Source organism: Hemibagrus wyckioides, linkage group LG06, assembly GCF_019097595.1.
Source record: "Hemibagrus wyckioides isolate EC202008001 linkage group LG06, SWU_Hwy_1.0, whole genome shotgun sequence".
NCBI lineage: Eukaryota > Metazoa > Chordata > Actinopteri > Siluriformes > Bagridae > Hemibagrus > Hemibagrus wyckioides.
In genome coordinates this window covers 4,322,437-4,338,395 of record NC_080715.1, presented here as the reverse complement: position 1 = coordinate 4,338,395, position 15,959 = coordinate 4,322,437, and the positions used below count along the sequence as shown (strand labels likewise).

At 42.2% G+C, this 15,959-nt stretch overlaps 1 protein-coding gene across 4 annotated transcripts; it reads right to left on the bottom strand.

The window, feature by feature from the left end:
• Positions 1-11,106: 11,106 nt before the first annotated feature.
• On the bottom strand, positions 11,107-15,283 carry LOC131354496 (E3 ubiquitin-protein ligase TRIM35-like). 4 transcript variants are annotated; one of them, XM_058392224.1, is made up of 8 exons: positions 14,651-15,283; positions 14,134-14,229; positions 13,814-14,044; positions 13,663-13,685; positions 13,458-13,576; positions 12,598-12,885; positions 11,346-11,396; positions 11,107-11,194 (listed from the first exon to the last, which is right to left on the bottom strand). In XM_058392224.1, exons 1-7 carry the CDS (start codon positions 15,047-15,049, stop codon positions 11,365-11,367), a joined length of 1,188 nt encoding a protein of 395 aa, XP_058248207.1. In that variant the 5' UTR covers positions 15,050-15,283; the 3' UTR covers positions 11,107-11,194; positions 11,346-11,364. The 4 variants fall into 4 exon arrangements, with proteins under 4 accessions (XP_058248207.1, XP_058248206.1, XP_058248205.1 ...); XM_058392223.1 differs by having other exon boundaries at positions 12,618-12,885; XM_058392222.1 differs by lacking the exon at positions 11,107-11,194 and having other exon boundaries at positions 11,213-11,396; positions 12,618-12,885.
• Between the last annotated feature and the right edge of the window lie 676 nt (positions 15,284-15,959).

Below are 15,959 nucleotides of genomic sequence, written 5' to 3'. Positions count from 1 at the left end.
TCTGCTGTTCAGGACTGTTTTGAGTGCACTGACTGGGACATGTTTAGGGAGGCTGCAACCAATGGCGACTCTATTGACTTGGATGACTACACGGCATCACTGACCGGCTACATCAGGAAGTGCATCGATGACGTGACCGTCTCCAAGTCCATCACCATTTGCTCCAACCAGAAGCCGTGGTTGACCGCAAAGGTGTGTGCGCTGCTAAGATCCAGAGACTCTGCCCTCAGAGCTGGAGACAAGGACGCCCTAAGAACAGCATGGGCTAAACTGTCTTGAGCCATTAGAGAGGCAAAGAGCGCCAAGTCCCAGAGAATCCACGGCCACTTCCAGAGCAGTGGCGACACTCGGCACATGTGGCAAGGCATCCAGTCCATCACCAACTACAGGCCAGCTCCACCTGCCTGTGACAGTAATGCCTCCCTTCCAGATGTGCTGAACAGCTTCTACACTCGGTTGAGGCACGTAATGACGTGACAGCGAGGAAGACCATCCTTTCTTCAGAGGACCAGGTGCTCTGTCTCACCACGGCTGACGTGAGGAAAACACTAAGCACAGTTAACCCACGAAAAGCTGCTGGACCAGACAACATTCCTGGCAGAGTGCTCAGGGAGTGTGCAGAACAGCTAGCGGATGTCTTCACAGACATCTTCAACATCTCCCTGAGCAGCACCGTCGTCCCAACGTACCTAAAGTCAACCACCATCATTCCCGTGCTGAAGAAGTCTCCAGTGTCCTGTCTCAATGACTACCGTCCCATTGCACTCACACCCATCATCATGAAGTGCTTCGAGAGGCTCGTCATGAGACACATTAAGAACCTGCTGCCACCTTCACTTGATCCCATGCAGTTTGCATATCGTCCAAATCGCTCCACAGACAATGCCATCAGCACAACCCTCCATCTGGCCCTCACACACCTGGACAATAAAGACACTTACCTACAAATGCTGTTTATTGACTTCAGTTCAGCATTCAATACGATCATTCCTCAGCACCTGATCGAGAAGCTGAGTCTGCTAGGTATCAACACCTCCCTCTGCAATTGGATCCTGGATTTCCTGACTGGGAGACCTCAGTCAGTCCGGATCGGGAACAGCATCTCCAGCACCACCACTCTGAACACTGGAGCTCCTCAGGGCTGTGTGCTCAGTCCACTGCTGTTCACTCTGCTGACTCATGACTGTGGTGGGTCTCATCAGCAAGAACGACAAGTTAGCATATAGAGAGGAGGTGCAACAACTAGCAGCCTGGTCTAAAGTTAATAACCTGTCTCTGAACATCGACAAGACTAAAGAGATGGTTGTTGACTTCAGGAGAGCAAAGAGTGACCATTCTCCACTGAACATCGATGGGTCCAGCGTGGAGATCGTCAAGAGCACCAAATTCCTTGGTGTTCACCTGGCGGAGGACCTCACCTGGTCACTCAACACCAGCTCCATCACCAGGAAAGCCCAGCAGCGTCTCTATTTCCTGCAAAGGCTAAGGAAGGCTCATCTTCCACCTCCCATCCTGACCATCTTCTACAGAGGGACCATTGAGAGCATCCTGAGCAGCTGCATCACTGCCTGGTTTCGGGAATTGCACCGTCTCGGACCGCAAGACAATTCAGCGTATAGTGAGGACAGCTGAAAAGATCATTGGAGTCTCTCTTCCCTCTATCACGGACATTTACTCCACACGCTGCATCCACAAAGCTAACAGCATTGTGGATGATCCCACACACCCCTCACACACACTCTTCACCCTGCTGCCATCTGGAAGGAGGAACCGAAGCATTCGGACCTGCACAACCAGACTCAAACAGTTTCTTCCCTCAGGCAATCAGGTATCTCAACAGAGAACTGAGCTGAACTGGACACACACACACACACACACACACGTACAACCAAGATCTGATCTCAAAGGAGAACTGAACTGTGCTGGACACGGACACACACACACAAATACATAACACACACGCACAAAAAAAGAACTGAACTGTGCTGGATATAGTCAGACACACACACACACTAAATTGTCCTGTTTGCATGCACATGTCACTTTACATTTATATATATTTATATTAATCCTGTTTACGTGTCACTTTAATATCTGCAATCACTGTATAAATTGTCTTGTTCATTGCACAAAGTCGGTCTATATGTTGTTTGTCTGCACTGTCTTGTCATGTCTTGTCTTCCTGTGTACTTCTGTTATATGTCTAGTTCTTAAAGACTGCACCTTAAGTATAGTTTAATTTTTTAGTTTAAATTTAATTTTTAAATTATAGCTTAATTTTATTATCTCTGTGTTATAGCTCTATGTTTGTCTGCGTTACTGTACTTTGTCTGTGTTATGTGTAGCACCTCTGGTCTAGGAAGAACGTTGTTTCACTTCACTGTGTTCTGCATCTGCTATATATGGTTGAAGTGACAATAAAGCTTCTTTGACTTTGACTGCAAAGTACCAAGCTCCCTGACCTGCACTCAATCTACAACAAGCGGTGCTGGACCAAGGCCAAGATGATCATGAAGGACCTCAGGTTTTATCAATATGGGAATAAACCTAGTTATCTTTTAGCATATCAGAGCCACTGTGAATGAGCTGAAAGGTCCAGTACACCTCCATAACATGTACCCAAATGTATCTCAGTGGTGTTTTAAATGTAGACCAGAAATAGGAACATGGATGCATTTATTCTGGGACTGGAAGAAAATTCATTCTTTTTGGTATGAGGTACATGAAATGGTTCAGAAAATATTGGATAGAAAATTCACTTTGTCTTCAACTATATATTTGTTATCATACATATCACTAGATCTTCCTCATAATTCACACTGTTTATTTAATTACTTATCTGGCAAAGAAATATATACTTATCTTATGGTCATCATCTCGTGTACTAACTCGATGTGTTTGACATTTCCCTTTGGAAAATCTTACATATGACTTATCGAACAAATCTGAACTATTCTGGTGGATATGGGCTCCTTTGTGGGATTTACTTGAACAATCAAGATCCTAGTCCTGACTATTTTTTAATTTTTTTAAACTTTTTTCCCCCCTATATTTTTTCTTTTAATGTCTTGCCCATTGGCTTTTCCATGGTCACGCTTTCATAATAACAATATATTATTTAACGTGTCTAAATGTTTGCTGTGGGTGTCGATTGTATATTGATGTGGCTCAGTAGTAATGGTGTTAAAAAAATCAATAAAAAAAAAAAAAAAAAAAAATTCAAATGTCTAAAGAAACTTGAAGACAATTTAATTAAAATAGTTGAGATTATCTAATTTATTAGCACCTTGAAGCAGTGCCCCTGCATAGATGGGCATAGATTCCTACTTCACTAACCATATAGAAATAATAGCAGGAATAAGAGCTTAAAACTAGCTTAAACCACACTCAGAACGAGACTTAACACACAATCTTTGATGACTGTTGTGTAAGAATGAAACAAAATAAACATAAATCTCTACAATTAGTCTAAATATAAAAACAGCTAATAGACAGTCAGACTATAACAATAATTCTCACTTGTGTTTAACTCTCACTCTTAGACATCTATTTCAACCCCACATCTAGATGCTCCAGTATCTCCACATCACCCAGTTTCTCTCAGTGATCACACCAGTTAATGGATGAACAAGATCAGTAGCTAAAGGAGATACACTCATGAATATTAATGAGTCTCCTCCTGCCATCCTATGGTTTGGAAATTTGTGTCAAATCCATCTGATGTTTGTAAAACCACAAAGTGCAGGTGGAGTGAAACAGAGCTTGAATTCTCCTCCACTGTACAGTTTCACACATAACACACACAGCCAGCTAAACATTTCACCCAAGATTAAAGCACGCCGCCACTGGACTCTAGAGCAGTGGAGACGGGTTCTCTGGAGTGACGAATCGCGCTTCTCCATCTGGCAATCTGATGGACGAGTCTGGGTTTGGCGGTTGCCAGGAGAACGGTACTTGTCTGACCGCATTGTGCCAAGTGTAAAGTTTGGTGGAGGGGGGATTATGGTGTGGGGTTGTTTTTCAGGAGCTGGGCTTGGCCCCTTAGTTCCAGTGAAAGGAACTCTGAATGCTTCAGCATACCAAGACATTTTGGACAATTCCATGCTCCCAACTTTGTGGGAACAGTTTGGAGCTGGCCCCTTCCTCTTCCAACATGACTGTACACCAGTGCACAAAGCCAAAGTCAAAGTCCATAAAGACATGGATGACAGAGTCTGGTGTGGATGAACTTGACTGGCCTGCACAGAGTCCTGACCTCAACCCGATAGAACACCTTTGGGATGAATTAGAGTGGAGACTGTGAGCCAGGCCTTCTCGTCCAACATCAGTGTGTGACCTCACAAATGCGCTTCTGGAAGAATGGTCAAAAATTCCCATAAACACACTCCTAAACCTTGTGGACAGCCTTCCCAGAAGAGTTGAAGCTGTTATAGCTGCAAAGGGTGGACCGACGTCATATTGAACCCTATGGATTAGGAATGGGATGTCACTTAAGTTCATATGTGAGTCAAGGCAGGTGAGTGAATACTTTTGGCAATATAGTGTATGTCATTTCCATACCCGTTACACTCACCCCCCTAGAATTACACAAAATTGTGAGAACATGGAAAAAAAAAGAAAAAAAAGCCCCTGAGCACAGGTCATAAGAATCACTTGGTCTACACTTCTTGGGGAAAAAAAAAAACGGTGCAGACTGACAGCATAGAAAGCTACCCAACCATGGGATACAAATATGAAAGAAGTTGGCCAAACCTCTACACGTGTTGTAGGCATAAACAAAGTGCCCATTACACTTTGAATAACTCAGACCATTTGCTTAAACAGAACCAATAAAACAATATACATGAGAGAATACAGGAACTGACACTGAGTATCAGACAATGCAAAACAATAAATAGACCTAAACATGAATAACAGGGGATCCAGGCTCTATACCAAGTAATTTCTCAAGTTGAACCATTGACTCAGTTAGCCTAAGTACAGGTCTAAGTACTCTACCAAACCTGGTAGTGTAGTGATCACTGGAGTCACCATTAACCACAGGATCATGTGAATGGTTAGAAGAAGGAACAGTAGGTGAAGAGGCACTGGCTATGGTGTCAAAGTCAACAACAGAAAAATCAAGTGCCTCAGAAACTGTTTGAGAAGAATGGGATGAGACCCAAGCAGCAACAGGATCATCATCACAAACAGCTACATGAGAAATGACAGACAGGGACTCCGCATGTGACAAATCATCAGGGACTGCTATTGCTGAACCTGCCAGATCACATACGGATTGAGAAGGTGTGGGAGATGGACCCTTATCAACACTTCCACAGATAGCGAAATCAAACTCAGTGGTGGGCAAAGGGAGAAAGTTAACTGGCAATAAGAGATTCCGATGCACTACTTTCTCACGACCAGATCTGTCACGGATCTTATAAATGTGCAAAGATGGGTTGGAAGAAACAACTGAATATATGGTGGGCTCCCATTTGTCAGCAAGCTTCCGTTTACCTCTACAGCCTTTGTTAGCAACAATAACATGACAGACCCCTGACTCTCTTATCGTATTGATCAGACTGATGTTTTTGTTCTGCAGTAGAGTTCTTTTGAGCCAGCACCATAGCAGATTGCAGATCACTGACAAGAGATTGAACATAATCATCATAGTCACAGATGGACTCGTCACGAAGTACACTTTGAAACATGAGGTCAACAGGTAATCTTGGCACCCTCCCAAACATCAGGTAAAAAGGGGCAAATCCAGTTGTTTCATGGGCAGTGCAGTTATACACGAATGTCAGTGTTTGCACTAACTGTGGCCACTTCAGTTTTGATCTAGGGGGAAGGGATCGTAGCATGTTACCCAAAGTTCTGTTGAACCTTTCAGTCCCACCATTCCCCATCGGATGGTATGGGGAAGTTCGTGACTTATCTACACCGGCGAGGTTGAGAAGCTCTGCTAGTAGCTCGCTCTCAAAATTGGCTCCATGATCTGAATGGAGACGCTGAGGAAAGCCATAGATGCAGAAGAAGACATCCCATAGTTTCTTAGCAACACTCTTAGCAGATTGGTTTTGGCAAGGAAAAGCATGTGCTAGCTTGGTGAAATGATTTGTGATTACCAAGACATCCACAGACTTATTGTCTATCTTCAGCAGCCCAAAAATCAATACAAACGAGCTCCACCGGGGCAGTGGTCTTGATGCTCTCCAAGGGTGCTCTTGCTGATGGCTCTGGAGTTTTACTCAGGACACAACGTGTACAAGTCCTGACGTAATCATGCACATCACGTTCCACACCAGACCAATAGAACTTCTGGCGAGCTAAGGACAGGGTACGCGGCTGACCTTGGTGACCAGCTAAGTCATGAATACCAGAAAGAGCCTGCTGTTTAAGGGAATCAGGCAGAATGAACTGAAACTTCTTATGCTTGGTGAGAGGATCTTTAATGGCTCTGTAGAGAATGCCATTAAGCAAAAACAATTTGTCCCACTGTTTTAACAATCTCAAAACATGCAAATCCTCATTCTCACGCTCCCACCTGGAAGGTCTGCGCTTTCTGTTGACGTAAAAGGCCACCGTTGAAATAACTGCATCACCATGCTGCTGACTCTGCAATTCGGACAATGAAAAAGCACGGGTTACATTTTGAAAATCAGGAATCAAGGAACTCAAATGATCAGCCAGTGATGTCGCTCTGGACACTGCTCCTGAATCCCAATCACCACAAGATGACAAGATAGACAACACATCCTCAGCAGTCATGGAAACATTCCCCTCAGAGCTTTGGTTCAGTTCAGCGTCACTTCTCTGTGTCTGACATGTAAGATGGAAAGTTTTCTGCACAGAATCATCTTCCAAACAGTGTGCATGTGTCAGCAGTTCAGAGTAATGTTCAGATAGAAGACGTTGACTCACCGGCTTGATGAACTGGTCACTTCTGAGTGCATCCGCCACAACATTCAGCCTTCCAGGGATGTACATGATCTCAAAATTGTACGGAGCAAGCTTTGAAACCCAGCGTTGCTCACATGCGTCTAGCTTAGGTTTGGACATGATATATGTGAGCAGGTTGTTATCAGTCCATACAGTGAACTCATGGCCTTTAAGCCAGTGACTGAACTCGTCACAAATGGACCACTTGAGAGCAAAGAACTCCAATCTATGCGCAGGGTAATTGACTTGGCTGCGGCTCAAAGACTTACTGGCGAAGGCTATGGGACGTGCTTTATTCTCACCACTGGGTATTTGAGAAAGCACTGCACCTAGGCCATCTAACGATGCATCAGTGCAGAGAATAAAGGGGCGCTCAAAGTCAGGGTGAGCGAGCACAACACTCTGGATAAGGGCTCTTTTCAACTCCTTAAAGGCAACATCACAAGCAGGACTCCAGTCTTGGGGAGACAACTCCCGGAAAGTGCCAGCTCTATTACGACTGCTTGTGCCTCTCGTCAAATGTTTTTGGCCAGCCGCCAAATTGAACAGTGGCTTTGCAAGTCGTGAACATCCAGGGATGAAGCTTTGGTAGTAAAGAACCATGCCCCAGAACGATCTTATTTTCTTTGGCGAAGGCGGGGAGCCATCCTCTTTCATGAGATCTTTCTTCTAAAAGGCAGAAATGACTGCTACCTTGTCTTCATCCACAGAAACTCCAAAACTGCTGATCACATGGCCCAAGAATTTGATGAGGTGCCTGAGAAAGTGACATTTTTTTTGAGCCAACTTCAGATTACTAGTTCTTAACCTTGAAAATACCACTTCCAAGTGTGTCAAGGCCTCCTGTTCGGAATGGGAAAAAAACATCAAATCGTCAAGATAGTAAAGGAGGCTAGAAAAATTAAGGTCTCCAAAAATGCTGAGCATCATGCGCATAAAGGATGCCGAACTGTTACACAGGCCCTGGGGAAGGCGGTTATAGTCATACAACCCCATGGGTGTCGTGAACGCTGTGTAATGCCGATCAGACACATGGAGAGGGATGTTATAAAATCCTGATGTTAAGTCCATCGAGCTGAAAAGAAGATTTCCACCAAGAGCAGCCAGGCAATCTGCCTGATGGGGCAAAGGATGAGGATCCTTTATAGTCCTTGTGTTAAGCCAGCGAAAGTCAGTACAGACTCTCAGAGATCCATTCTTCTTCCAAACCATGACCGAGGGAGATGCATATTCACTGACAGATTTACTAATAATGCCTTTCTCTTCCATTTCAGAAAGAACCTCTCTCAACTTTTGGTAGTGGGCAGGAGGGATTCGGCGATAGGGCAGGTGGAATGGGCACTCATCACACAAATGAATTTTGTGCACGAAGTCTTTCGCCTCTCCACAATCAAGTCTGTCTCTGGAGAAGACATCTTGATAGGACACTATAAGTCTCGCCAACTCCTCCTTCCATGACTCGGAGACTTCACACCCAATGATATCAATGTCCTCCAAACCATATTCATACAGCAACTGCACTGGGTCAACAGACCGAATGGGCTTGGGGAGGGCTGAATCAGTGATATCAGGTTTGCACATGCCTTGCAAGAGAGAAACATCTTCCACCGTCAAACAAGGGGACACATCCGCCAGCTTGGTGTTACGTCGAAGAGTTATTGGGGACTGGGTAGGATTCAGAATTTTCATCGGCACCCATTGATTACCCCACATAGGAGACACCACACATCCAACCAGGACATGGTGGGGTGCTGAACGTGAAGTAGTAGGTTCAATGATGACTGTGCTACCTGGGGAAATATGAGTGTTAGCAGGTAATTTTCCCCACACGAGGTGCTCACATCTGGGGAGCAAAGTGACTGCTTGGTAAAGCTTCACTGAGCCAAGTTTATCAGGCTGATGGGAATCAGACCAACGGGAAACACAGCTCAAAAGCTTGGGAAACTCTTCACACTCCGGGTTGCTGTTGTGACAGGAAATGAGCTCCCAGTACTTCTTTTCAGTCTTCATCCTCCGAAGCACACATTTGATAATGTTACTGCCTATAATGAACTTGTCCTTCTGCCCAGGTACTACTAAAGTAGGTACAATTAACTTAAATCCATAGACTTTGACTTCCAGGTCATATGTGCATTTAGGCTGAATAGTAAGACCACCACAGCCAACGAGGACCACATTATCAGGAATCACTGAGGATTGTGGGAGAACTCCATCTGCACGCAGCCTAGATTCACCTTCCGTACTCAGGGTGCAAGCCATGCTGCCTGAATCAAGTAAACCATTTAGTATGGACCGGCCACCAACAGTCACAGAGGCATAAAACAGATCACTAGCTCCAGCAATTTTCTGAGATCCCATATATAGCACTGTTTTGTTGGGTGGCAGCAACTTGCAACTATTTACAAAAATTTCTTGTGGGTCTAACTCATCCTTTAGGGGAAGTTCACCACAGCCCATGCTAACCCCCTCCACACATGGGCTTTTTAGTTTAACTGAGCAGTAGGAGAAAGTTGGTCAAGGCCTGCCGCCTCGGGACAATTACTCTTAAAGTGTCCAGGTTTGAGGCAGTTACGACAAAGCCTGTGGCGCATACAGTGAGCATATGTGGTGTGCGCTCTAGACTGACACACTGTACATGCTGGGCTCACACTGGATTTAGGACACAGGTAAGTAACGAGGAGTTCTAGCATAAGCTCTTTTTAGGTTTCTGCGGTGACAATCAAATCTCTCTTGAACCTCAGCAGCGCTCCACTGTTCAGCAGGCTTGAACTGAAAAGACAAAGCAAGGCCAGGATCTGGACAGTGAGAGACAAACATCATAACAGCTTCTGCTGCAGGGTCTTCGACGCACTTATTGTGCCTACGCAAACACTTATCAGCCACATCAATTGCCTTATTCAATCGTATCCAGTAGTCCATTGGACTCTCATCTGCCTTAGGGAGGGTGTTGTAAAAGTCAGCCATAGGCATGTTGGAATACGTCAACTCACTGAAGTTCCGTTTCAGAATGTCAAACACCGTGCCAGGGAGCACTGTAGCGGTCGGCCCTGGGAAACTGCGCAAGGACACTTTGACTACATCATTTGCTTTTCCTGCTAATCTACTCAAAATGAAATCAGAGGCTTCAGTATCATCAGTGCATTTCTTACTGTTTAAATAACATCATGTCTTCCCATTCATGCACGGTAAATGAATCACTTTGATCACCTCTAAAGAAAGGTGGAGGTGTAACATCATGCTGGACAATGACTTTCAAATTAGAAGAATCAACACATGTATTTGATTGCTTCACAACTGACTTAGACTGCATTTGGCTGGGCTGTTGTGCTAAACTGAGACCGGCCGAAATGCTTTGACCAATTTTCTGTGCCAAATCAGAAATAATAACCCCTAACGACTCAGCAGTAATGACATGATCAGCATTCGGACGTATAAACGGGGTAGAACAAGCAGCCGGGCTTCCTGAAGTACCAATTGCTGAATCAGACAAGTGTGCATGGTCAGCTGCATTAAAGTATGCCCTCCCTCTCCCAAAACACTGAGGTGAAACATCAGATATTTTGTCAGTGTACTGTACTCTAGGTCCACTACCCCTGCCTGCTGGGAACATTGCGCTGGGTTGTTGCACAGGACTAAGATTCTCCTGACTAACAGTGTCCTCAAACATGACTCAGTTAAATAGCAAACACAGAAAAACGTAATAACTGCCTCACAAAATGGCAACAGAAACACTTAAAATCACAAACTAGAATGCAGATAATATATATACTTTGAAGAGACGCTCAATAAGGCTCCTTGAAAACAAATCGGCATGAAAACAGAGTTCAGAAAGTTCAGTATGAAGAATACGATTCTCGACGGTCCTTATCATCAAGTCTCTCTCACGAGTAATACGCTTCGACGACGAACGAAAGTCTTCCGGAGAAAAAGTCAATGAGGAAGTAAATGCAGCTCTTTACCGTACCTTCAAAAAGCAACAGGCTGTCCCGCGATGACACGCGTTGTTTGTGTCACACACGCGCGCCCTCCTTGTGCGTGTGCACAAAGCTGCCACGGGCGACATCGTTGAAGAAGAACGGGAGAGGAGAGGCGAAGCAGGCGAGCCGTCACGCAACCACGGCGATCTGCGAGGCACTGATCTGATGACCCGAAATGGTCACGGCACCACGTGTAACTGGTGTTGTCTGCGTTGCATCTTTTTTCTTTTCTCTGACGGTTACCAGAATAACCATGCAGACATCAGTTGACGGTTCGACTCTTCCTTTATTTTCTGATAACACAGAAATAATTCAGATTAAGTGTATCCGCCCTTTTTTTGTTCCTCTCCCATGCAGAGACAGTGCAGAAAGGGCGAAGAGCAGAGGAGCAAAGGAGACAGTGAAGCAATGAAATTAATTTAACATTTTTAACAAACATCATACCTGATAACACAGAAATAATTCAGATTAAGTGCATCCGCCCTTTTTTTGTTCCTGTAAAATGAATGCAAAGTGCAATGCAATTAACATGTGCTTCAAGTTCACGGAGGACAGAAGTGAACAAACTTGATAAAAATACAAAAATCAAATATTCATGAAAAATAATATCACATATGTTTAAGATGACAGAATTAAATACAAAAGTAATTTAAAAAGGAAAAACATGCAACTGGATTGATCAGAGCTCATTTGAAACCCACTTCTCCCATGCAGAGACAGTGCAGAAAGGGAAGAGGAGGAGCAAAGACAGGAAATTAAAACCAACATTACAATCAGAAATTTAAAGGGAAAGGTACACACAGGCATATCAGGTGCACATTTGAACATTTTTTTGTGTAATTCTACATAAATATATGTAACTTCCATACCCGTTACACTAACAAGTACAAATACAGTAAAGACATGAGCTTTCAAAGTCTCAGTTTATTTCAAATGATTTAAAATACATCAATAAAATTAAATCATCTATTTCAGATTTCAAATTCTACATTTAAAACAGACTTATTATTTTAATTTCCTCCTGTGGTTTATTTGTGTGTTGAAGCCCTGAACTGAAAGCTGTGGAGGAAAAGGTTCTATGTAGTTATTTAAACTTAATGTCACATTATCCTGATTTAATAACTCTTCATTTCAACAGAGTAGATCATTATTTTAACTTAAAATCAACTTTTATATCATTTAATAACCTGAAATTTCAGAATATATCAAAATTCTACATATAATGTTTAATAATCAGTATAAGATATTCTATCAATATTTCCAGTTTTCACATTATTTTGATTTCATTGACAAGGTGAGCTGAAATAACGTCACAGCACTTCAATAAACTTTTCACAATGAACTGTTCAGTGCTTCTGTAAAAACAAACTTTCGCAAAGAATATGAATCTTTTAATCTGCAATAATTCATGAATGATCTGGAATAAAACAATATCAGCTCTAACTGATCTGATTCACTCTTACAGAGCACTGAAGTGGCAGGATCTTTAGAGGAGATTCTTTACCATTAACATATAGATATGGCAGTAATTTGTCAGTAAATGTGTGTGTGAAAGTGTGTAAGTGTGTGTTAGTGAGAGGGTCAGAGAATGACAGCTTTCCTCTGTCCCAGTCCAGTTTCACTCTGATCCTCTGGAGTTTCTGTGCTACTGAGAGGTGAGTGAATGTCTGTGGTGTAGAATGTGTTCCATATTCACCATCATAATACCACACACACCAGATTCCACTTCTGGAGATTATCTTCCCCTTCCTCTGAGCAGATTCTGTCATCACACCCACATTCCAGAATGTACAGTCTCCAACTTCAACATCCCAGCAGTGTGTCCCTGAGTTAAAGCCCTCAGAGCCCAGGATACACCGATATTCATCAAATCTCTCTGGATTATCAGGAAGTTTCTGTTTCTCATCACTGAATCTCACAGTGGTCAGATCATCAGATACAATGAGATAACGAGAAACAGTGTTGGGGTCCAGAGTTACAGGTGCTGAAAACACACACACACAAACACACACACACGATGGAGCTAAGCTAACTTCAACATTACATTCACATGGAACTAGCTAACATTTACAGAAACCAAGAAATGATAACTGTAATTACAAAATTAACAACTTGCCTTATGCAGTTTTCAGAATGTGTTTAAATTAGAGATGTAACCAATCATTATAACAATCCTAATTCTATGATAACTCTAAAACTTTTATAAACCACTGAAACTCTTCATGTTTTCCCTCAGACCCTCTGCTCACTCTTCAAACACTGAACAGTCTGATAGGAATAGAAGCATTTCAAAATAAAAGTTCCCTCACATTATAACATAAAAGTGATACTAGTGAATTTAATATGATAATAAGACATTAATAAAATAATAGTAATAATGATAATCGTATTATTTTTATTTTTATTTTATAATAATTATTATCATTATTATATCAATATCAGTAGAATCACTTTGATTTAACAAATGAAGGGGAAAAACAGAAAAAAATATTAATTATTAATAAACATGAACACACACTTTCTCAAAGAAAGAAAGAAAGAAAGAAAGACTCTTACTGTATTGGACAGTGTCCTGCATCTTCTCCCAGACTCTGAACTTCAGGTTGGCCAGATGTTTTGCCACATGGATCAGTGCTCCTGAAAGCTCCTCTGGATGCTGCAGTGTGCACTGGGCTCTGCACAAACATTCAGGAGTCAGTGTTGCTGTGGCTTTGGATTCAGAAACACAGAGAACCAGAGAGACAGGAACCACATCACCCACCTTTTCACTGTGGCCTTGTAGTTCTGGAAAACAACAAAGCAAATATCAGTGGATATGATTTACATTTTTACACCACTGAAATGTGACGTTTCTGATGATGGAAAGAAGTTTGACTTTCTCACAGTATAAATACTGACTAAATGATCCTCACTTGTAAGAACAGGATGTCTTCAGCTCTCATCTCCTCTTCTATGGCTCTGATTGTGTCTGAAAGAGATGATACGTCTCTGCTCAGCTTCTCAATCTTCTCCTTCATCATCTGACTCTTCTGCTCCTCTTCCTCTCTCAGTGCAGTGATCCTGACTGCCTCTTCATCTCGTAGAAACTGGTGAAGCTTCTCAAACTGCTCCTTAATCTGATGCTCTGTGTGTTGGGCCTGAATCTGCAGTGAAGAGGAAATCAAATGAAATAGAACTGATTTTACAATGATGGAGAATAGAATTCTATCAAAACCATGTTATTGATTGTAACCTTTATATGTCCTGCAGTCTGACTCCAGTTCAGTTTACAGTCTTTAAAGATCTTCAGTTTCTCCTGTAGGGGCTTCAGTACAGTTTTGAGCTCCTCCTGAAACAAATCAACACACTGCATGGAGACTCTGTGTTTCAGCTCTTATTGTACACTTCATTAACTCAGATCACTGTTTATTAAGAGGGTTTAACTGTAAATATGTTCAATATGAGTTTATAAATAATCTGATATTAGCTACAGTATATTCTCCTTTAACAAGCACTGAATGAAGATTTTAAAATACACCAAATGCAAAAGAACATTTTATACATTATATATCTGCTCCTGTTTATGAAGGTGACACTTCAGATGGTCAAATTTGTATATGATGGAATGGCTGACTTATAGATTTGATAATTACATGAATAAACTGTTCAAAAACCAAATGCAATACTGAACCTATAGATGTTGTTAGGTAATATAACCTTCTTTCTTATTTTTTACATGAAGCATGACCTCAGATATACATTTTATTTACCTTACAGTCTGTTACTGCCTCCTCAATGGGGTAGATATAGTGGTTGGCGTGTTTTCTTGAAGTCTGACACACCAAACACACCGGCTGTTGATGGTCCAGACAGAAGAGTTTGAGTTTCTCACTGTGCAGACTGCAGACTGTTTCAGACCCTGATGAAGAGCTCTGATTTCTCTCCTGTAAGAAAGTCTCACACAGGTTCTTTAAGACCAGATTAATGGGTGGGTGTTGTAGAGATGACTTCCTTCTACATACAGGACATTCTCTGGATCCTTTGGCCTCCCAGAACTTCTGCAAACACACTTTACACACACTGTGACTGCAATGCAGTAAAACAGGATCCTTGAAGATTTCACAGCACACAGGACAGGAGAAATCCTGCTCTGAAAACTTAGAAGCCATTTTATTTTACTGCTGCTGTTGTTCTCTCCAGTCTGAACACTCAGAGTTTCACTTTCACTTTGATAAAAATTAAACTCTACCTTTGTAAGTCAAGTTAGTAATCACTTCCTTTGAAAGTTATAAAAATAAGACTTTAAGAAGATTTCTCCATAAACTGAGGATAAACCTAATCTCACCAGAGCAGAACACTGCAGACTGTTTATGAAGGACTGCAGTCGTCTCAGACTCCACACTTCCTTAATAGGAGGAGTTTTACAGAGACACGTTATAACCTGTTACAGTCATCAGTTACATCAGAAACAGCACACAACACCTACTTAAAGGAGCAGTAGTCCATTTTTTATTCCTTATAGCCTGAAACTTATCTACAACGTGATAAAAACAATAACATATTAAACAGATTAATGAATGGCTTTAGCACAAATGTATTAAATCACTGAGAAAACTGTTTTGGAAAACTGACTTTTGGTCTTGTTTGTGTTTTAATGTGCCTCCTGTCACTTATTTTATAGGCACTGTACTCTAGGTTCTGTGGGCGGAGCTTCATGAGCATGGGTGAAACCATTCAATTGTCAAACTCACTGATACCTAATCTTACCTAATGCACCTGTCAGAAATCACTGGGACAGTTCCCTGCCAGACCACTGGAGGGGGTGCTGGCAGGTGAATTGGTGGAGTCTGCTTTTTCTGTTTGTATTCCCTTGTACTTTTTACCTTGATGTTTTGCCCTATATATATATATATATATATATATATATATATATATATATATATATATATATATATATATGAGCCCTTGTGTGCCTGTCTTTGCCAGTCATTGTTTGTTGTGTGTTTCCACGCTTGCCGGTCCGTATGAAGGACTGTTTATGTTTAGTTTTGTTTTACATTTTGTTCAGTACTGTTTTTC

What these genes read in the sequence shown, in the direction of transcription:
- LOC131354496 (XM_058392221.1), bottom strand. Translation starts at nt 15,049, where the DNA reads ATGGCTTCTAAGTTTTCAGAGCAGGATTTCTCCTGTCCTGTGTGCTGT. An exon ending in AGGCAGTAACAGACTGTAAG is followed by an intron (nt 14,230 to 14,650) that starts GTAAATAAAATG and finishes GATTTGTTTCAG; the next exon opens with GAGGAGCTCAAAACTGTACT. An exon ending in AAGACATCCTGTTCTTACAA is followed by an intron (nt 13,686 to 13,813) that starts GTGAGGATCATT and finishes GTTGTTTTCCAG; the next exon opens with AACTACAAGGCCACAGTGAA.